We start from the raw sequence: 22,067 nt of genomic DNA, 5'->3' as shown, positions 1-22,067 counted from the left end.
AAGCAATTATTGGTTGGTTTAAATAAACAGTAACTTTGAAATAGATACAAACCTTAACTGGCAGCATAAAAACATTACGACTTCCAACCAAAGTGCTTTCTGTGTTGTGCTGTGTTTAGTTGCGCCATCTATTGAGCAGTAGTGAAACTACACAAATTGCCTCGATGTTTTCAAACCTTATTTTTTGCACTTAAAAATAATTCTTCGACCAGGTCGTTGATGAAAATATGATGAGTAGACCTTCTTTCATATCGAACTGATAAAACCAGAACAATATGGTGCGGTTATTTCATATTGTTGACAGGTAGAATGTCGGTGTTGCACTCTTGATACTATTAAATGTTTGATTAGTTATTAGTATAGTTTTTAATACAACAGTCTTTTCTCAAGCTACGCAAATAATGGGTGCCAAATAAATTCGCGTAGCTCGAATTCCCTTTATAATATCGTTCATATTTAGTATTCAGTGATCGATTTCTTGTTTTCACGTTTCGAAGCACTTTAATAATCGATATATTTACGTTTCTTTCTTACAATAGGAGTAAATTTGAATCAAAAATAATGTTTAAAATTTTATAATATAACGAATTTTTGGGGTGATTTGAAATTTGACAAACAAACAAAATTTCTATTCTACGTACACAATTATACGAACTGTCAAAATTTTGAGATTCGCGTATCTCAAATTCATCAAACTCAAGTATCGTGTAACTCGTAAAATGACAGTACATGTTTATACCTAATGACCATCTGAACAACATCCGTGCCTTTATTGTTTTCTCTACATCTAGATTAAATCTTACACCAACAACATCTTAGGAAAAAGTCTTACAGTACTTTTTAGTTCGTCTTTAAACCCGAGGAATTCTAGATTGCTATTGGTCATACTGGAAGATTAATTTGATTTGGCTAAAACAAACAAAAATATACAACAAACCATAACAACATGCCGAATTCACTCGTGTATAGTATTGACTATAACGTCTACAATTTTGATGAAGAATGGTGCAGATGGTTCATATTATACATGGAGATTTCGCCCTATCTATTTCAAGTTTTTCGCCTAAATTCGGATCCCAAGCACCGAGCACATGAAAATACAGTATATTGATAAGAGATAGCTTGGATTGATAACCAGCTTTATAAGCTTACTGGTCGCCAAATGATGTTTTCATAAACCGCCTGCCAAACCATGCATACGAATTTGGTCTGGAACATTGAGATGATGCGCGTGAATGACCTAAAGGAGCAAGCATAACCTATGTTAACCTTGCTGCCTCAAGGTTAACGCATCTTAGTTTTGATTGCTGTATTATTGTTATTTAAGAAATCCCAAACCTGGTTCTTGGTTTAAAACTGATCTTCGCTTGTCGCTTACGATCAGTTCATTAAAAGTCGCGAAGCAATCCGGTTCTTTATACCTCGTTCTTAGCGTAAAATGGCGCTCAAGGTGGGATTGTGTCTTCTGTCTGTATTCTTCGTTCCGGTGTTGTGTGATGAAAGCTGTTTTCAACGTAGTGAAACGTTCCTGTCCAAACTTGGCATGGAGATCGCAGTTATGGAGAAAGGGTCAGATACATGATGTGTTTAACATGATGTTTTTAACGTCAACAAAACGCTTGTAATTGTTTCAGGATTGTAGAACTTTCTACCTTCACAAAAGATGTTGTGTGGACTACGATGCAAATGGAGATGCGACTCCGCCAGTTAAAAATGGAGATGGATGCGTTTCGGCAGTCTTCAATGTCAGCAATAATATCCGAAAACGTACCAGATCGAATGGCAGCTCACACAACAGCTTCAGCTTCTTCAATGTCACAAGCCTCCGCTGGAGAGGGTTCATCTACCGAGTTATCTTCTAACGCTTCTATGGCATCGAGCGCATGCAGTCTGCAGCAATTGCTTCTGGATCAGTTTAAGGGGAATGTGTTGATAGAGATCAAATCCACTCCTGTTGCCTCTGGACCCGTGGAAGAGCCGATGCCGATCGTTTTCGAAAAGAATGCCATTTTAGGTTGATCCGCTCACATTAAGTTCATCTGATTGTGTGTGATGATAACAAACTCTTCCACAGGTGTAATAGACTCATGCTATGAGGCATCAAAAAGCGGCCTATATAAGATTCGGATGCCTGGAAACGGATCGATGGATGTATTGTGCGATGCAGAGTTCGATAAGGGCGGTTGGGTTGTGATACAGCATCGTTTCAATGGGTCAGAAGAGTTCTATCGCAACTGGACCGATTATGAGTACGGCTTTGGCAACCTAAATGGCGAGTTTTGGTTGGGAAATGAGAAAATTTATAGAGTGCGTAAAAAGAAGCACGTTGAGTAATGCTTCAACATGACATTCTCCAAACTGAGGCGTCTAATGTTTTTTTTTTCTTGTCATTACAGCTAACTTCTGAAAAGCCTCGTGAAATAGCTTTCGTTATGGAGGATTTTGATGGCAACGTAGGCATCGCACGTTATGACTCGTTTAAGCTAGGCGACGATACCGAAAAGTACACCCTGAAAAGTCTGGGCACATTTAGTGGAAGTGCGGGAGACTCGTTGTCGCGTAATGTAGGATCCATGTTTAGTACGTACGATATGGATAACGACAAGTACTCAAGTAGCTGTGCAGAGGTGTACCGCGGCGGATGGTGGTATGACGCTTGCCATCTTTCGAATCTGAATGGCAAGTATATGAAGGGTGCCACAACTGTTTATGCCGTATCTATGTGCTGGAATTCGTTCAAAGGATTTTATTATTCACTTAAAACATCACGCATTATGGTACGCTTCTAAAGGCCCTATTGACAACTGAAATCTCGATACGAACGATAGCAGATGTATTGTGTGGTTCTGAAACAAATGTATAGACTCGAAATACAATTCGTGCTTCTTGATTACAGCAGAATTTAATTATTCCACGAAAAATAGGATTTTTGGTTGGCCATGTCAGGTTCTAGTAAATGTCGCATATTTCTTGGTAACGATCAAATAGAAATACTAGCACGCTCAGAATAACGATTGGGGTGGTATTTCTAAATAAAAACCATTTATTTTCTCTAGAATTTTACTATTGAATTCGTAATCAGAGATTACCGCCACCTTATTCTTTGATTCAGTTTTATTACTTTTTTGTTATAGCTTCTTTTCTCGGTGTTCGCTCAATATTCCTCTCTTGTAATAATAATAACTTAATAGCGGCTCAAGGCAGCGTTTTGGCTGATTATAGGATGCATGTTTTCCTTGCTAGTACATGATTGCAATTAGACATGAAAGACTTTAGCATTTCTCTGCTAAAAAAGGTTCAATTCCTCTGATAACGAACTGGGATTAAAAAAAAGTATACTTACTTAATGATGTAAAATTACATTCAGTATGTTCGGAAGAACTGAACTACGTTAAAAATGTAGGAAATTTTAAAACCTTATTGACAGCTGTCAAAAATGACAACAGAATCTGTTCTTTGGGTAGGGGATTTGTGTAGTCGCGAGCTAACATGGTTGATGTTTTGGCGACATATGCAGCACAGTTCAAAACAAAATACGTCTTTACAAGGAAATTATTGTTTTTGTTGCAGCCCTAGTACATAATTTTCTTTTGATTTCAAATAAAATATTATCTTTGGCGACGCATTCAGCACAAACGCTTGTTTTATTTATCAATGTGATTTGTTTTGTTGTCGTAAAAAGAATGAATTTCTAAACAAATATTATGTACTGTCTTTTTCTGTGAGCCACTGTTGAGTTTTGACAGTTTACCCCTGCGAATAATTCAGAACAATCAGAAAACACAATTTTGTCATATTCCTACTTTTGTTTTCGTTCTTGGAATGAAAAGAGTACTATTTTTCCCATGAATGTAGTAGAAAAAGTTACCAAACTGTATGGAAATTAGTGTGGTTTAGTGAGGTGAAGGAGGTCCCTTTCCTAGAAGGCAAAACGTCAGTACGGAAAGTCATCGCCCAAAGCACAAGCACCAGGAGGCAGCTTATTTTTATTGTTTTCCTGTTCGTTGTTGCGTGCGGTTGTGTTCGCGTGTTCCGTCAAGCGAAAAACTTATTCGTTGTTCCGTGTTTCACCGCAACTTGCGTCTGCCTACCGCTCGAGTGTAACATGTTATTCTAAATGGTAAAAATGTTGCTCCATTCCTTTTCTACGTGTTCACGGTAGTGGTGGAATTTCGTTCGTGAATTTGGCGTACATTGGGGAGGGTGGCCTTTACATGCCGAAAGTGGAAAAGAAGTAGTTTTATTTGTGTGTTGTGCGTGAATGTTGCCCGGTTTTTCACTTTACTGCCAGATCGTTCGGGGAAAATTCATCTTAGACGGCATTTTCCAAAGTAATGCTTAATTTAGGTTGAGCTCTTTTGTTTGTAGTTCGTGTTCTTTTTTTTTGTGTCATCCAGTGTCCGCGCATGTTCCAAAAGGTGGTGTGTGGGGTGGGAGTGTCATTGGGGGAGCTTTCATGTTGAGTGTGTTCTCCTCCCATAGTGCATATGTTGTGTGTTGTGTTTACCGTGGAGATGATCCAGTGCGGTGGTAGTTAGCGGACAGTGACCAGGGTAGTTGGCTAGGGTTAGTAATTCTGGGCGATCTATTTTCGGTGGACAGACCAAAATATGCTAATAATTTAATTATATCACGCTTGTGTGTTTCGTACGATCCTGTCCTGTACGCGGTGTGTATGCATGTGGTGGAATTGCGAACGTGTGCCAAGTAGGCTGGCGTCATTACCCATCCAGCGATTACTTTGATACGATCCTGAACAACACGACCAACAACAACGAATGCGGGATTCGTCATCAACACAACAACAGCATGTGATGATCAATCGTGACGATCTCTTAACGCTGTACGGCTGTGTGCGTGTTTATTGGCACACTGTGTGACGGAATTCGCTTCAACCAACACACGTACGCAACCCGTGCGCGGATTGTTTACTACACACAAGGCGCCCTCCGATATCGATTTTCAAGGGCGTGTAACGTGCAGCGCCAGTCATCAGACACACGAGAACTTCACCAACACGAACGCACGCACGCACAGATGACAAGGCCTGTTTCGTGCCGTGCGTGATAAAGGACGTCGTGCGTTTGTGGCGGCTGCGCGACAACGCGTCATCGCGGGTGTTGTGTAGTGTAGTTGCGGTAGTTTGCGGTCACTCCGTGTTGAGGCGGTTCGATGATCTCATGCTGTTTTTGGGCAAACGCACACAGAAACACAATTTCGCCCCGCTCGAATCGTGCAAATTTTTGGCTTCGAAATGTGTGTTGGCGGAGCAACCAGTGCTGCTACTTGGGTTGCTAGATGAATGTGTATGATGTGGGGATTTTTTTTGGCCCCGAAACAACTTGAAAACATCAATTTCGCCTATAAATTCACACCAAACACCAACATTTATCGGTGGGGCACATCGAGAAGCCTAGCGTAGGTTTATTGATTTCTTATCGGACAACCGTCTCGTTTTGTCTCGCGCGTTCTGTCAGTTGTGTTTATCTCGCAGGGCTTGTCGTAGAAGGGGAGTGAGCAGGAAGCTTACACGCGCCGTTATCAATCCACGGTTTTTCGAGTGCCGTGTGTGGACAAAAGGAAGAAAAGAAAACAGGCGAACAGATAACAGCATTGAAACAAACTCCCTTCCCAAAACGCGATGGGATGTAAGTGCGGAAACCTTCGCGCATAGCGTGTGTGGTTGCAGTTGTCCAATTGCAATTCTGTTGGTCACCAATGTGATTCACGCACGGCTGATTCGTGGCATTGTGTTGAGTGTGTGTGTGTGTGAGTGTGGGAGTGTTTTTAGCAAACGTTTAGCATATTTTATTATTTCCGGTGGTTCAAATTATCAAAATTTCATCCATTATCCAAGGTCTCTTTGGGTGTGGTTATTGTGTGTGTGTGCAAAGATTCATGTGTGTGAGTCGTCGGTGTAATTTACATGGCCATTACACTGTAAGTGCGCAACACAAGTAGCAGATTACGACGACTCTCCTCGGACTGCGTTCGTTTACGCCGAGGACGAGATCCGGCTTCGTGGTCCATCCCGCAGATTACGTCTGCGCTTGAAGCTATCTTCCGTCATTGGAAAGCACGCACACACCGTGTCACCTGTGTCACTGATGACGTTGCTGCTCTCTTCCCTTTCCTTTACAGCCACGCTTCGTCGCTATACTGGGAAGTAAACGCACTAACACACCGTTTTGAACGAGTGGTACTGCTACGGAAAGCGCGAAATACTACGAAAGTGCAAGCTTAAATGCATCTAGTGACAGCGCCTCGAACGCGTACCGAATGAGCAGAAACATGAAAAGGCAGCTGGAAAAGTTCAAAGAGGAACTAAAATCGAACCTATCGCGGTAAGTACACGACCAACCAATAAGCACAATCGTTCACTGCGTTTCGATATACTGAAGTGGATCCGTACCACAAAACAATGTCAATTGCAATTAAAGTAGGCCAGGAAACGGATTATTTGAACAGTTTAGACTCCCAGTACACAGAGCCTCCAGAAGAGGTTTTGACTAGTGATGGGAAAACCGGAGTGGATTCATCGATCCACTCCGAGATTCTAACGGTGAAAAATCGAATTCGAAAACGATGCGGAATTACATTTAGAATTGAATAATTATTTAGATTAAATTTGGAACTGAATCCCAAATCCACAGTCGGAATTCGTAATTGAATCCGGAGTCCTATTTGGAGGTGAATTCCAGAATTCGAAGTTGATTCCGGAGTCGAATTTGTAGTTGAATCTGGAATTCACATCCGGAGTTCGGAGTTGAATCTGGAGTCGAATTTGGAACTGAATTCTGGAAATTCGAAGTTGATTTAGGAGACGAATTGGGATTGATTCAGGAATTTGGAGCTTGAGTTCGAAATTAACACCGGAGACAAATTTGAAACTGTATTTGGAGCTTACATGTGGAATTTGGAGATGTGTCCGTAGTAGAAGTCACAGTTGTTTCCGGGGTCAAGATGCGGAACTTGGAGTTTGGGCTCGGTATTGAATTCGGAGTTGCATTTCCGATCGAACCCCGAATTAAATTTAGGATTTTTGAAATATAACGTTGATGATATGTTCCACTTAGTTCTCCAAAACATGTTTTAAATCGATGTAATTACCTTTGGGTTATTGTTAAGCTATAATGTATTTATTGGAAATGTGTGTCTCATTTAAGAGAAGTCAACAACTCTTACAACATTTTTGAGTTGAATCCGGAGTTGGATCTGAATCAGCTGTATCCTTGTCTCAACAACTGTTTAGAGTTTATTTGGAGTCAACTCCGGAATGTCCCAAAGTTGGATTCATTTGATCCCGACAAGAAAAGTGACGATTGTACTCATCTCCAGTTATGCCCAAACCGGCAAGGTGATCAGTAATCGGAACGGAGTCGGGTTTGATGGTGTATTACAAGTTCGCACCGTTCGCATATTAAACGGCTTTTACCTCTTTTGAATCACAATTTGGCGAAACATCCGCACAGCAATGCTGCCATTTCCTCCCAACATCCAAATCCCAAAAGCTCTGCGTATTTTTTTTTGTGTTTGAATTCTTTTTCCTTCAATTCGGTACTTTCTTTCACCGCGACCGGAAAGTTCCCTCTCGGTGTCCATCAAAATGCAAATGAGGGCGTTTATCCACTTGGTGCGCGCAAGAGCGTGTATGGCTGCTTCAATCAATTTGGTAGCGTCGTTTCTTGATCGTTCCGCGAAGTTTACGTGCTACTAGTGCCGCAAACGAACCGCGCACGGTGTCCACTCGATTGGGGTATGAAAAATTTATCACTTCACGCATCATAATCATCATCATCAGCCAATGGTGCAAGAGGCGATGTACATGTATTGAACTTTTCACGGTCATCTGCTGTGGAGGCCCCTCGTATGTGGGGATAAGAAAATTTTCCACCCCTCGATGGAGGGTAGATAGTGTCGTACGGGGGGCCCATTGACCGTTTGATAGCCGTATGATGACCCACCTGGTTCCCATCCGTTTAAAAATCATAAAACAACCACTAAACGGGGTGACCTCGGTTGTGCGCGACAATCAACAACAAATGGTGAACGTTTTATTGCCCGCGGAAGACGTCGTTTTCTACAGAAAGATCTGTCTGTGTTCAGGTCAGGTTGAAAACGCCATCGAGTTGACGATATCATTTCTCCGTCTCCATGCTATCTCGCACCAACCAAAAGGGCGCGAAGTGTAGCTCTGCGTATAGCAGGGGGGGAAAAATCAAAAAGGCGGACGGCACATATGCAGGCCATATTTGTTTTGATTATCTCACACGGCTGCGGTGCTTTAGCTTGCGGTGGACTGAAGTGAACTGGTCTGCTGATTGAAGTTATGTGATAATATGCGTGTCCAGCTACACCAACTCCACGCTCCCGTTTCGGGCGCACATCCCGACCAAAGCAACGTATGGTGTGATGCTGTTGTGGGAATGTGTAACCTGTTGCCGACGGAGTTGTGCAGCAAGCGGCCGGTTGTTGCACTGACACGCTGGTGTAGCCAGCAAACGGACCGGATTGAGGCTGGACTTTGATTGAGCTGAAAATGTAAGATGTGGAGACACACCGAAGAAGATGCGTTAACAAGCACCCGTGTGTATCATCAGCAGGGTGAGAATGCAAATATATCGCACCCGTGCCCAATGCGTACAGTAAGACACCAAAGATGTCGTACATTGGTCAGTGATAAATGTTATATTATTCCGAATGTACTATTACGTTAATGGTTTGTTCGAATTTTAACCTACTTTTTGTGTTTGACTTCGTTGCTGTATACATACTCATAAACTATGGTTAAACATAAGTCAAAGAAAAGTCCAAATAAATATTAAATTTTACCTCTACATCTTCAACTTCAACTCGATAAGAATCTAACTTTCGAACTTTAGCATAACCTATTAACTTACATAACATTAAACAATAGTCAAAGTTGATGTATCCGGAAAAATAATTTTTCACTGTTCGATTTTTACGGATAATAGAACTCTCAACGATTGCCGTTGGTCTACTAACAACTGGAAAAATATTATGTAAAAATATTATTGCCCATAAACATATCCATTAACTACTCACAGGATCAGAGGCCCATGCACATATACTGTAGAAATTTTCTTTAGGATATAAAAATATCGTCCTGTTGTACGATAACTTTTGCGAATCACTGTCTGCCATGGATATCGAAGAGTGGGAATCTTGGAGGTGATTGAATAATCTTCAAGGCCTTAATCCGGGCTTTTACCTTGTCGTACGATAAGTAAGACACGGTTGGAGAGATGAGTTACGTGTCGGTAAAGTAGCGAGCACCTTTCTTGCTCGTATGCTAGCAAAATTGAATGTTCCTTATTTCTTTTTATCAACACTGCCGAAATGTTAGAATGGGTTTTCGTTTTGCAGCCGGACACATATACATACAGCGAAATCATGGTTTTGTGCACTAAATACAACGTCCGGGGTGATGTACCCCGTCGATCGATCCATCCCGCACGGTCCATTACGGTATGGGCAGACGGAAATCTTATCAGCTTTACAAGCGAGTGTGGAGTGTTTTCTGCCCCGTCTGATAAGCGACCGTGACTCAAAAACCTATCACTATTTCACCCGGCTAAACCCTGAACGTGTGTGCCTTCCCGGGTCTGTTGGTGTGTTTGTTTGAGAAATTGAATTTCTAATGGGTACGAGCGAACACCTCGTCATATAGCCCTCAAAGGTGTTCGATTGACGCGTTGTACCATAAACTCAATGGCACCCATTTATCTTACTTTGCCCCCCTTCCCCGCACTGATGAATCGAGATGCCACCAGGTGGCCGGCCAAACGATTACGGTTTATGGTTTCACGGAGCTGGTTCCACCGCCACTGGCAAATACTAGCTACCCTTCACACGCGAACCTCCCTCGCCAAATGGAGCATAAAACGAACCATTTAATATGATGCATTTTTCAAGCTTTCCCCCAAAAAATTAGCCGCTCAAACATACCACATTTAAAACGCCATGCTTAAAAGGTAGAGATGGGGCTAAATCGCCACACCATCCTCTGCTTGCTTCTGTTGTCCAAAATGGTGCTTGCTGAACGACGAACTAAAGGTGGCGATGAATTGGATCGGAAAACTTTCTCAATTCACCCTTACCGGTCAGCATACTGAGCCCCTTTGAGAGTTCCAAGAAACGAAGGGGTTTTTTTATATTGGAAGTGCGGGGCAGAAGTTGGCCAGTGTGTCTCCCTCGAGGCATGGTTCAGATTGATCAGTCGCTTGTTCCAATTTTCCTTAAGCATCTTAAACGAAATGCAAAACATGCAAATGAGATTTCCGTTCCGTGGTGCCTTCGGATGTGTTCGGCCGTTTGGCCGTTCCGTTCTACGGGTTGCTTTTGAAAACCTTTTATAGGTGCAAAACCCTTTTCTCTTCGTTGCGCTTTTCGTGCCGAGAAACAGGTTAGCTCAGGCCGGAAGAACATCGGACGGTTACATCCGTTTCTGCCTGTTTAGAAATATGTCCGGAGCGGTTTCGTGTTTTTGTGCTTCCATCCCACTACGCTGTTTATTATATATACGCTGTATTTTATTTAGCTACACAATCGGTAACATTCTTCTTAGAGCTATTCTTAAATCACCTCATTAGGCTCAGACACAATTTTTGGATCGCTTTTCGCGATACAAAAGAGAATGTTCTACAGTAATTATTCCGTTATATTTGTAGATGACTTCACTTCGCACATATTATTAGGGCACAAAGCGCTTTAAGTTGGGTTTGGTTTGCATCTTCTTATGATCGACTGGAACACATGGGCACGTACTAATGGTATTTCATTGCGATATTATTAGAACACACAAAACGCTCGTACACCGTGGTGTGAAGGTTTTGCATCGGAACAGTACGGGTGGCTGGTCTGTGCTAGGTTCTAGCGTCTGTGCTTACATTGCGTTCGTAACTGGAATTTTTCGGCGACAGAACGGTTCCCTCTCCCCGGCACATCCAGCCACGGTGACATTCCATTACGGTACGGTACCGTTGGTAAAGATGAAACACTGCCAGTGGGATTACTGTCATTTGCTTTGCCATCGGCGGTGTTAAGCGTACCCAGGCATGACCGCCGTACACACTGTACACGGGTCTGTCTAGCCGAAGTGATTTATTTAAAATCAACGCACATTACTATTATTTATGCTGCTGTTGCTCTCTGCCACCACAGTACGATGGAAAAGCGTCAAAGTTGATAATGGCGGCGAGGCGCGCTCTGGTCCATTTTGGGGGAAAACAGGGAACAGCTCAGCAGATGGGAAGACTGGAGAAGAAATTTCCGGCATACAAAAGGCCTCGAGAGAGGGCTTGAATGAAAATAACTCCATAGAAATCTCTTGCATTTATGCGAACGGGCGCGCGCGCGCGAATGATGGCGAACCCGCCAGAAAAGGTCGCCGACAGAGTCGTGGGGGTTGTCGAGACCTTTTGCGTTTCGTATTGGCCGCACGGTTCAGCGACCCACACCGCCCGGTGTGGTGAAAAGAAGAGAATGCACACAGGATTAGTCACGAACCGGAAGCCTCTTGCTGAAGACGGGCCCGGCGACATCACCATGGATGATGGTGATGGTTTTCTGCACTTTTGTCTGCTGCCGCCTTTGTGTGTGTGTGTGTGGCTGTTAAATGGGACACCAACGACATGGCGAAGGTGGTTATGAGTCCCCTCCTGCTGGAAAAGGAAGTGCAATGATGGGTCCATGAGTAAGGTAGACTTTCATTTTCATTATTTTTGTGTGTGAATTTGTCAACCGGTTTCATCTCGGTGAGGTGCCTGACCGGAATTGCCCGGCGCTCATTAAAGGAAACGGTGTGGACTTTCCAGAATAAGTTATTTAAATTGCACTGCTGTTGAATTTCATTTGTCGTGACGCATGAGACAGAAATGTTTAGATAATTTTACACACCACATGTGCGATTCTTCAACTCCTGAGATGAGATTTGGTTTTGGTTTAGGAGATTTAGCGTATCGAGCGAAATCTAACATTGTTGCTCCCTTTTTGTGGAATCTTTGCTCTCCAGCATTCAAGTGTTTCGCTCCCTCAAGACACAGCAAAGGAGCAGCTTCATTAATCATTTCGATTGCGGTTTATTTAATTATCGCGTCCACGTTTCGCGGTCTTTGTTGTTTTGGGGCAAAAACTCGCACCAAGATTAATGGGCTATTTATAGGGCGTTTCGTTCGGAACCGCTGTGGCACACCCCGGGTTTCTTGGTGTGTGGACGGCATGGAAAGCAGCGGGACTTTAACGTCCTAAACAACCGATTTGCGTTGCAGTTTGTTCTCGGTGTGCTCCAACGAACGGGGCAATAGCCGGGCTCCTGCGTCAACTATTGGCATCTTGCCAGCTAGAGCAACCCGCACAATTCATCCCGGCCCGAATAACTAACGCACCTCTCGTACCTTTGTTGGCACAGGAAAATCTCCCTGTCACAGACCAATTCTTCCGGAACGAGTTTTATAGGTCGACCACTATTAAAATCCATCCAATCGGAAGAGAGCGGAGTCTGTGGATATGAGACACATAGCCCTACATTGCCAGACATCAGATTGGCCGGTGGTGTCACACTCACGCTCGGTGTGTCGCTGCGTTCTTTCGGGTCATTTCGATTCTTTGTAGAGCAAACATTGCCCTCAATGTTTGCCCAATTAGTTAAAATAGTCCTGGCATCCTTTGTCGACCCCGATCGATGCGAGCGGAGACTTGATGATGCTCCGTACCGTCTGATTTGTACACAGCTGAGAAAATAAGGGATGTAATCGATCAAATTGGAATACGTGTACAAATAATATCAGAAATTATATTTTCATTTTCACACCCTTCATTTTCATTCATTTGCTTGATAACTTCATCGACCTTTTGTCGGATGATTGCTTTTGGCAGCCAAACGCAAATGATATTTATGTAATCGGCGGTGATGGAAAGTTGGAAAAATGGAAAGTTTCCAATAATACGCATTAGCTGAACGATATCATTCCGTTGGTTAAAAACTCGACAACATCGTACTGCGAAATCTGTGAGTACTGCTGGAACGGCTTGGAGAGTATCATACCGTACCGTCTGCGCCAATAATTGCATGAATATTCCAATCCGATCGCTAGAGATATTGTTTTTTTCCCCCGTCGTTGCGGAAGTGACTCACCAACTGGACAGGAACAGGGGTGGGTGCAGATGAGGTGCACTAAAAAAGCCTCAACTCCCTTCCAATAGCACCCCGATAGATCAATGATCTTCTTCGATATGCACAACATTCAGATTGGGTAGACCGAATAGGGAGGCGGACGGAAAGAAGAACGCGTAAGAAAACAACCAACATTATCGCTTCCTCAACCGGAAAGCTTGATCGCGATCGCACCCAGCGCAATCGAAGGCAATTTTTGTTTTTCTCCTTTCGCCGGCGTGCAATGTTGTTACATATTTCTTGTAACCGCCTCTCTTTAATGTTGCGTTGTGTCTGCGCTCTGCAGTGGTAGTGGTCTTAACAGCTGTTCGCCGATTGCCCCGGCCCCGGGAACTGTCTGCTTGATGCGGATGAGAACGCAAAACGTCCGCCCGAACGGCGTACGACGATCGTCTTTCGCTTTTCGTTCCGTTTCGTTTAGCGATGGCTTCGCTGCGCTCGATTTGATGCTGTATAGATGAAGTCTTTACACCCGTAAGGGGTGTTGATTTGATTCCTCTTCAACCCCCCGAGGCAAGAGTAGCCGAATTCGGCGCGGAACTGGTCGGAGTTGGGTTGGGGATCGAAATTATGCTGCGCTCTTTCTGTGGGGTTTTCTTCTCGGTGTGAGCACTTCCTTCTGCTGTTCGTTCGCAAATTCACGACTTGCGGGGCGCTAGTCTTTCCAGCTTGCTGATGTAATCCGCTAGTAAAACGGGCAATGCTCATGCTCCAGTTGGGCATTTATTTGTCTAATCGGCGCTGGTTATTCGCCGGGTAGAGCGTCATCTCTCCGTGCTCGATCTTGTTCTCCAGCGAGTTCGTTGCGCTAGTTCAGTGATGGTGCTTCGAATGCAACACCCGGTTCAATTGTGTTTTCCTTCGCCCTCGTTGGTGGATAAATATTTCTGTTTTTCTTCTACTGTTTCCGATTTAATAACGTACTTCCTCCCCAGGTGCTATGGGAAGATCGAGCCCGGGCTGGGAGGTGTTGCAATCATCCCATCCCCAGTTAGTCTGTATGCGCGCATATGCACGTGTGTGATGCGATCTGTACGATCGGTACCTAGATGCCTTCACCGTGTATGTTGCGGTTCTTGCACCGAGGTTTAGCAGTGGGAGGGTGGTTTTGTCTTTCCAATTCACACCCGTTTTTATTGTTGTTGGGTGATGCATAAATGGCCATGACGCTTTTTTGTTTTCTTCGTTCTTTCTCTCTCTATCTCTCTCTCTGCTCTTGTTATTGTTTTGTGCGGGTTCGTGTGAAATTTATGCTTGCTAAATGTTTACTTTTTGTTAAAGTGTTCCCGTGTACTCTGCTGCACACTACTGTTTTTGTAAGTGCTACTGTACTAGGTTTGTGTGATATTTCTCGCTGGTTGAGCTTTGGTTGGAAAAAAAAGAAACACCAGAGGGACAGAATGCAGCTTCTACTAATGAGCTATTTTGCAACCGATAAGTGTGCCCCCGTCAATTGTGGTTGGATGTTGGGAGTGTTTTTGTTTCGGTGTTTTATGGGAATGTTCATATTTTGCCAATCGGTTTGGCACCATGTGCCACAGTCTATAAAGGCTAAACTTTATTTGTTTTATTTAAACTGGAACCGTTTCAGTTTGTTTTCTTTACTTTGTTACTTGATATGCTTTCCATTCATGATTTCTGATGCAAATGGCAAAAAATTCTGTTGGAAAAGCCTTGCAGGAAACTTGATAGACTTTTGTACGGGAGATTTGATGTAAGAAGTACATTAACAAAGAATTATGCACAATTCACGCATTGTCTATCATCAATCCTCTTTGTGAGCTCTAATGCGTCAACACATCGCTGTTTTAGAAACTCGTGAGTTCTTTTTAAAGTTGACTATTTGTTTGGATTACTCCTCGTCACAGAGTTCTTGTTTGCAGAATGACTTTAGCTATATGTATTATTTTCCCATAATCCTGCAACAAATTTTCATTACATCCAGTACATGAAAAGTGTCCAAAACAATTGGACTTTCTGTTTAAAATGTTGACAGAGTCGATCGTTTTTCACATGTGCACGTAAGGTTTTGAGATACGTCTCGTGCGGTCTCCAATCAACTCCACTCGAATGGGAAGAAAAAAGCATCCAGCAACTAATGACGTTCTCACGAGTCGCTGTCGCTTTGGTTGTGCAGTGTGCAGACAGGCAGCAAATGCAGGTGGAGAAAAGACAACGGAGTAATAGAGCTCTGTCAAGATGCACTCAGTTCCACTTTGTCGTACCGATGTCGTCTTTGTTGCTGTCTGGAATGAAAGGCAAGAAAATCAAACCGCCAGTTGTCTTATGTAGGTTTTAATTGTTGTGCTGTCCGCTCTACTGTTAGTGCAATTATTGAAGTCTTCCCCCTCTTCAGTTCAACGGAACGGTTGTTTTTCCGCTTCATTCATCCCTGCTCCGTGACTTGCTGGGGGATCTGGGGTTTCAATTGGGGACAATCACACTCGATGGAGAGGAACGTTTGTTTTTGGATCTCCGCGATATTTCTGCTTATCGTTCGCCACTGACGTCACCCAACATTTCTAAGGCCCCGGAAATTTATCCATGTTTAGCATTGCAACACAAATACTTGTTGTTTAAGATTAGTCTTGGGAGTAAGGCTAAAAATTGTTTACACACAACCCCCAAGTGTTCCCACCATAAATCTAACCGAACCAAAATATAAGAGGTTTTCAAGCACTTTTTTTGTAATAAAATAATAAAAGCCACTGAAAAGAGGGTAAATACATCTCAAGCATAAAGCATAAAATATTTATTATATTAAAGCGAGCCCAACGCGAGATGGATGAATCGAATGCATTGAATTGATTTAGAATTTTATTGGACGATAAAATGTGACTTAAATCCACACACTGAACAGCTGTTCCATTGCTGTAAACAGTTCATCCATTCGGGGTTCGAGCCGTTTGTCGTTTCATTCGGAATCATTGGCCATTTTTAGAACATTGTATCATTTACTGCTCGATGATGGTGATGGTGATGGGGTGCGTAAGGCCGGTTTTGCGTACGTGAATGTTGCGTTGTGCAGCTGGAATGTGTAAATAATTTTCTCAGCGTCAATGTCTTGCGCGCGAACGTCAAGAGAAGATACACAAAGTGGCTTAATAGCAGTAAAGGTTCATCTATATATGCGTTTACATTGAAACAACTCTTATGTGTGAAGTGCAACCTTCATGAGTTCTTGACAATTAATTCGGTATAATCGGTCTTCTTTTACTCCCCACCGGCAGGTCCAGCAAGGCGGAAAAGAATGCCGACGGACTGCAGGAAATCGAGCGTGAAGTCGACCGTTACAAAGACATACTGCAGAACCTTAACAAGCGGATAGCGACGAACATTTCCGCCGGCCAGACCCAGGATGCGGTGGTACGCGAGAAGCGGTGCAAGAAGGTGCCCGAGTTCCAGCTTGGCCAGTTGATGGAAGAATCGGTCAAGGATCTACCCGCCGGTCTGCTGAAGGATGTGCTGGACACGTGCGGTAAGTGAAGTTGCGATGGAGATTGTTCGACGTTCCAACTGGACGATTATTTAATCTGCAATCGTCTATCGATCTTCTACCTCGTTCTATCCCCACATCCACCGCGCAGCACGCGTCGAGAAGCGAATAGCGACGGAAATAGTGAACAGCGAGATAAATGTGGAGAACTCCGTCAGCAAAAAACTTAACGAAATCATCGAGCGCCACTTGTCCACGATCCAGAAGCAGAAGCGCGTCGTCACCAAGTGCCACCAGGAGTATGAGGCCTCGCGACAAAAGTATGATGTAAGTACTGCAAACTCAACGGCTTGACTCATCCCGGGGGGACTCCTCTGCCTTCCAACGCTTCACTTTTCCCCTGCTGGCCTTGTCTGTTAGTGGTAAACGAGCGCATCCCACTCGATGTGCATTGGTGATGCATTCGCAGCGGAGTGCAAACACGAATGTGCAAAGCCCACGGATCACGGGCGGCGGGGTGTATTCGTATCAGCTCAGTACGATCGCGCTCAAGCACCACTATGCAGTGGAATGGCGACCGAGAAAACATGAGCTGTCTTCTCGTTGGGTTCCGCACAGTTATGATTCATCGCCTTGTTGCCCTCGGTTGATGCATTCGCTTCGTTTTTGCTTGTCGCTTGCTGCTTTGATTCGCTTCTATCGTAGGCAATGATGCAAAACCTGGAGAATTACCGGTTGGGGGGTGGTCTTGGCGATGATGGAGGGCGTTTTTTGAACTGTGAAGAGCTTTTTTTTTCCTCTTTGCTATATTAAATCCGATTTTCCATGCGGTTCCATGCGATTACAGCTTGTTTTGCTCTTGTTCTTAAACATTTCGCAAATACTCATCTTTGGATTTTCCTGCTTTTTGCATGTTTCTGTTTTCTTCAGTCGGCCCAACGTAACAGTGATCAAGCGGGAAATCAGGCAAAGATCATCCAGCTGAAAGATGATCAGGAGGAACTGCACACGAAGCTTGAGAAGGAGCGCGATCTGTACGAATCGTACATGTACGAGCTGCTGGCGGAGGAGGAAAACATTGCACTGTTCGTGAAGGAGTATGTGCAGCATCAGGAGCTGCATTTCACAAATGTGTTGCGGGAAATACAAGACACGATGCAAAGCATGGACGGATTGTTCCGTAAGTGTCGGTTTGCTTACCAACTGCGCATCTAAACGAATTCCCTCTTATTTTACTTACTTGTTTCTTGTCGCCGTCTCTCCTCTAGGTCGGAATAATAAGCAAATCTTCAACACACCCCTACGGGATCATCTGAAGGCGACGGATCGTAAAATCGCTTACGTGATCGAACTGTGCGTCTGCTGCCTGTTAGAGAAGGGCCTGTACGAGGAAGGGCTGCTGCGAGTCGGCTGCGGTAAGTCGTGGCGCGTGTGCCTTGATTGTGCACGTGAAAACTAGGCATAAGTGGGGTATCAATTCTCGTCTAGCACAGAGCGATCGCCTGTCTCTGGTTCTGGCTTCAGTTTTAGCTGTTTATTTGTTTATTAGTTGGGGGTTGAAAAATTGATGACGATGATGAACTCTCGCGTCAATGTGAATCACGATCGAAGCGCGGTCAAGTAAACTTAGATTTATGGTCCGTTTGTTTGTTAAACTTCTGGACGGCTTCAAATGAAACTGGTCAACAGAGGGGTATTGTCTTAAACAGTTTGTTTGGCCTATGTTTCATAACATTAGTTCCCGTAACGAACTGATCAATTGATAAAGAGTAGGGAATCATAGGAAGCAAAATATGTATCATGCAGTCACTAAAAGAAACATTTTTCCTTTTATTTGTAGCCTCATCCAAACTACGTCGCATGATTTCTGCGATCAACGCTAACTATGTTTCACCACCGCTAGCGGACAAATACTGCGATCCGCACGTTGTTGCGGGTGTACTAAAAAAGTACCTACGAAGCCTACCCGACCCGCTGTTAACGTTCAAGTTCTATCCGGGCTTTGTACAGGCGGCCCAAAAACCTAGCGATGCACAGCGAAAGGCGGCCATCCTCGATATCGTGAATCAGCTCCCCAGGGAAAACTATGACAACCTGCGCTACCTGACCAAGTTCCTGTCCTATTTGGCCGAGAAGAATCAGGAGAACAAAATGTCGCCGCAAAATATTGCGATCGTAATGTCGCCCAACTTGCTGTGGTCACCGAAAGAGAATGAAAACTATATGGATCAGGTGAACAGTACTGCCACGGTTAACACGATCGTCGAGGCGCTCGTGGCCGATTGGGCGTTCTTTTTCGACGGTGAGGTTAACTTCTATGCCAGCATGACTCGCGACGCACTGTTCCCGGACAATGGGGGGTTCCCGTTCGACAAGGATCAGCATGTACGGAGTGTTCCTAGTGCCGGGAGCGATATGATGTCCCGGTCGATGTTTGTTACATCGTCCAGCGGCGGTCAACCGACGGTCGCAGTGACGTTAACGGGTGGTAGCAGCCAGGATGAGTTGCGCCTTGGGCGTGGAGAGGGTGGTGGAGGTGGAGGAGGCGGTGGTGGTGGTGGTGGAATAGGAGTGTCACATTCCCGCAGCAGTAGCCACGATACTAGTCTTATTCTAATCAATAGTAATAACAATCATAACAACAGTGGTGGCGGCAGTACGGATCAGCTAAAGTATCGCAGTCAGTCGAACAGTTCACTATCGGATCATTCCAGCCCACCGCAGGAGTACAGCCCGAAGCTACCTATCAGACGGAAGCACAACAAACAGGTAGCGCCAACGCCACCGGACAACCATCAGCACCATCATCACCACAACAAAGCATCCCGGGAGGTTAACAACAAGCTGCACTCGACGCACTACTTTAAGCAACTGAGCAGTTCGGCAGGTTCGGCAAGCGGCAACCATAATGGGGATGGCGATGATGGGTTTGCATCGCTTCAGCATCACGCGTACAAGCAGGCACAGGCGGAGTACGAACGGCAGCCCATGATGCGCGCCGAAAGCCACGACAATCTGCTGAAACTGAAGTCGACCGATAAGATACCGCCACCGCGACCGGCCGCCGTCAGTGTTGACAGTCAGGTGCTGGGTAAAATTAAGGCCAGCGTCGCTAACAGCACCCTACAGCAGCAGCAGCACCAAAACAAGCAACCAAATGCTCCCAATTGTGATACAACTAGCAGTAGTAGCAGTAGTAAGGAGAACAAGGAAAATAACAACCGGGCGACTTCGGCAGGTGCGGGTCCGTCTTTCCCTCCATTGAAACCAGTGGCCCTGCCGAGGACAACAATTCCCGGCTTGTCGTCGAAAGCTGGAGGCGCTGCGACGAGTGGGAACAGCAATAACAATAACGATGACGCTGGTGGAGATTTCGGTTCGGCTGGTGGATCTGCCGGTGTGGTAGTGCGGGAGAAACCTGTCATTCCCGAGCGACCCGCCACGCTGCAGCGTCCGATGAGTTTCAAGGGTTCGATACCGGAGATATCGAAGGTTAGCGAAGGCACCAACACCATCATTAGCGGATTGACGTCATCTTCGGCGAGCTCGCTCAAGAAAGCGCAAAGCTTCCGAGGCGAAACGACGGGAGGCAATCGAATAGGTGCGTCGGATAAGCCAACGGATCTGGAGCGTGGTACGCTCGAACGGACGCAAATTTACAACATCGACAAGCAGCAGGTTGCTTTCATAGACGTGGTGGAGCGGTCATCGGATGAGGATCAAAGTTCGGGTACTGGACTGTCGAAGATGAAGCAATCGAATACGCGCAAGGAAAAACCGGAACCATTACCCGCTAGTGCCGTAAACAGTCAGCTGCTGGATACGGCCGGGGGTTCCATCGGTACCACTGTTCCCCAAGGTACTCCACCGCTCGCAATGATGGAATCGACTGGATCACTTGGCAGTGACGTTCAATCACCCGTCAATCCAATGCCACCACCAGCATCGACACCGAGCGGGACAACGACCGCGCCCAACAACACCGCCAGTTCTAATGCTAGCACCACAACCTCTACTAGTCTGCAGCATGTTCCACAGTCGCCGCGGGGTATTGATTCGAAAATCAAGCGACCACAGGTACCAGCCCCACCACCACCGGTCGGGCGACCAAAATCGTCCGACTCGACCGATTTATAACAGTTCGGGGAGGTGTTGATCTAGAATCCGGTTCCGGTACGGCTGTGTGTTAAAGCAGCGGCAGCAGCCGCACACCGAATTCGCTAAGCAGCCAAGCGGCCAGCGTTTCCATTTTCCTTCCTATTGTCTATTTAGCTGTTTGCTAACTGTTGTTTGTTACTAGCATATTTTCTTCTTCGTTTTCTACATTCTTTCCAATAGGACAATATTATTGTTTTGTAGCAATGGTGTTTTTTATCGTATTCAATCGAGCGGTGAATAGTGAAATGTTGTGATGGCGTTAGCGAAAATTAGGCATAACATCAATACGATTCAGAATCAGCACAGATAGACCGTGAATCAGAAACATGTTAAGCAAGGAAGTTTTGAAAAGTTTTTTAAATACCTTTCTTTTTTTGTTGGAAAGCGGTTCTTTTCGAAGCTCTGCATAATTAGTTAAGTGATATTGATTTAGTTAGGAGGGTATTATGAATTATTGAAATTGCGAAGAAAGTGCGCAAAATCATCACAATTAAGTTAGGGGACATGCATCACATAACCCTAGGCAAAATTCGATTAAGTGTAAAGTTAAAAGTAATTATTACTATCTACATCATTTATGCTTGCCATCATGAACATACCGGCTGCTAGTGTGTATTGCTTCCACCAAGCACGCTTTTTGTTTGTTTGCTGGATAGAACTGGTACAAAACAGAAGCCAGAAACTAATTTTCTGTAAAACAGTGGTAATTGAAAATTTCACTTTTCTTGCCCGCTCATGGACTGAGATTTAGCAAGATTGCTATTGCTCTTTTTTGTCTGTTGGAAAAGGCAAATATAAAAACGCAAAAAGAAATGAAAAGCGCCGGAAAAAGAGTAACTGGCGGGACTAGCCACATTTGGCATTTTAGAAGAGCAACCATGCGGAAGGTTGCAATTTTCGTTGCGTCTCATTCTTTCGGATATTTGATTAATGGCCGGTTCGGTGCGATCTGCTGCTGCAAACAGCGTGTGTGTATTTGTCTGTGTGGCTGTGCGTTACATGCGCACGATTTATCGTTACGGGTCGGAAATTGAATTTAACTGTGAAGATAAAAAAACGCAGACAGAAAACTAATGAAAGCGAGGATGTTCTTGACCGAAGAACTGTAGCTTTTTGTGTCAGAGTGTCAGAACATAGCACTCTGCCAAGCGTCGTTATGTGCGCTTTTTTTTTGTTCCTCTTCAAACAACTATTACTTTGGACTGGTAATAGTACTGTCGAACAATATGCTTGAGACAAACCGAATGCTTTCGAAACCGGGGTCAATCTTAGCCTTGA

The 22,067-nt window shown here is 44.5% G+C and overlaps 2 protein-coding genes across 2 annotated transcripts; both read left to right on the top strand.

Annotated features, from left to right (window-relative positions):
- Positions 1-1,438: 1,438 nt before the first annotated feature.
- LOC128713545 (ficolin-1-like) lies at positions 1,439-2,789 on the top strand. Its single transcript, XM_053808406.1, has 4 exons — positions 1,439-1,569; positions 1,635-2,014; positions 2,075-2,307; positions 2,397-2,789. Exons 1-4 carry the CDS (start codon positions 1,439-1,441, stop codon positions 2,787-2,789), a joined length of 1,137 nt encoding a protein of 378 aa, XP_053664381.1.
- A 3,490-nt stretch (positions 2,790-6,279) lies between these two features.
- LOC128713651 (uncharacterized) lies at positions 6,280-20,768 on the top strand. The gene is made up of 6 exons (XM_053808514.1): positions 6,280-6,344; positions 16,426-16,673; positions 16,783-16,958; positions 17,562-17,811; positions 17,900-18,046; positions 18,472-20,768. The coding sequence occupies exons 1-6, from the start codon at positions 6,280-6,282 to the stop codon at positions 20,766-20,768; spliced, it is 3,183 nt and encodes a 1,060-aa protein (XP_053664489.1).
- The last annotated feature ends 1,299 nt before the right edge of the window (positions 20,769-22,067 follow it).

The sequence above is a fragment of the Anopheles marshallii genome, chromosome 3 (assembly GCF_943734725.1).
Source record: "Anopheles marshallii chromosome 3, idAnoMarsDA_429_01, whole genome shotgun sequence".
NCBI lineage: Eukaryota > Metazoa > Arthropoda > Insecta > Diptera > Culicidae > Anopheles > Anopheles marshallii.
The sequence above is the reverse complement of the archived record's forward strand: the minus strand, read 5'-3'. Positions and strand labels throughout refer to the sequence as shown.

Coding starts and splice junctions, on each gene's coding strand:
- LOC128713545 (XM_053808406.1), top strand. CDS start 1,439: ATGGCGCTCAAGGTGGGATTGTGTCTTCTGTCTGTATTCTTCGTTCCG. Junction 2,015..2,074: donor CGAAAAGAATGCCATTTTAG/GTTGATCCGCTC, acceptor ACTCTTCCACAG/GTGTAATAGACTCATGCTAT. Junction 2,308..2,396: donor GAAATGAGAAAATTTATAGA/GTGCGTAAAAAG, acceptor TTGTCATTACAG/CTAACTTCTGAAAAGCCTCG.
- LOC128713651 (XM_053808514.1), top strand. CDS start 6,280: ATGAGCAGAAACATGAAAAGGCAGCTGGAAAAGTTCAAAGAGGAACTA. Junction 6,345..16,425: donor CTAAAATCGAACCTATCGCG/GTAAGTACACGA, acceptor CCCCACCGGCAG/GTCCAGCAAGGCGGAAAAGA. Junction 17,812..17,899: donor AAGCATGGACGGATTGTTCC/GTAAGTGTCGGT, acceptor TCTCTCCTCTAG/GTCGGAATAATAAGCAAATC.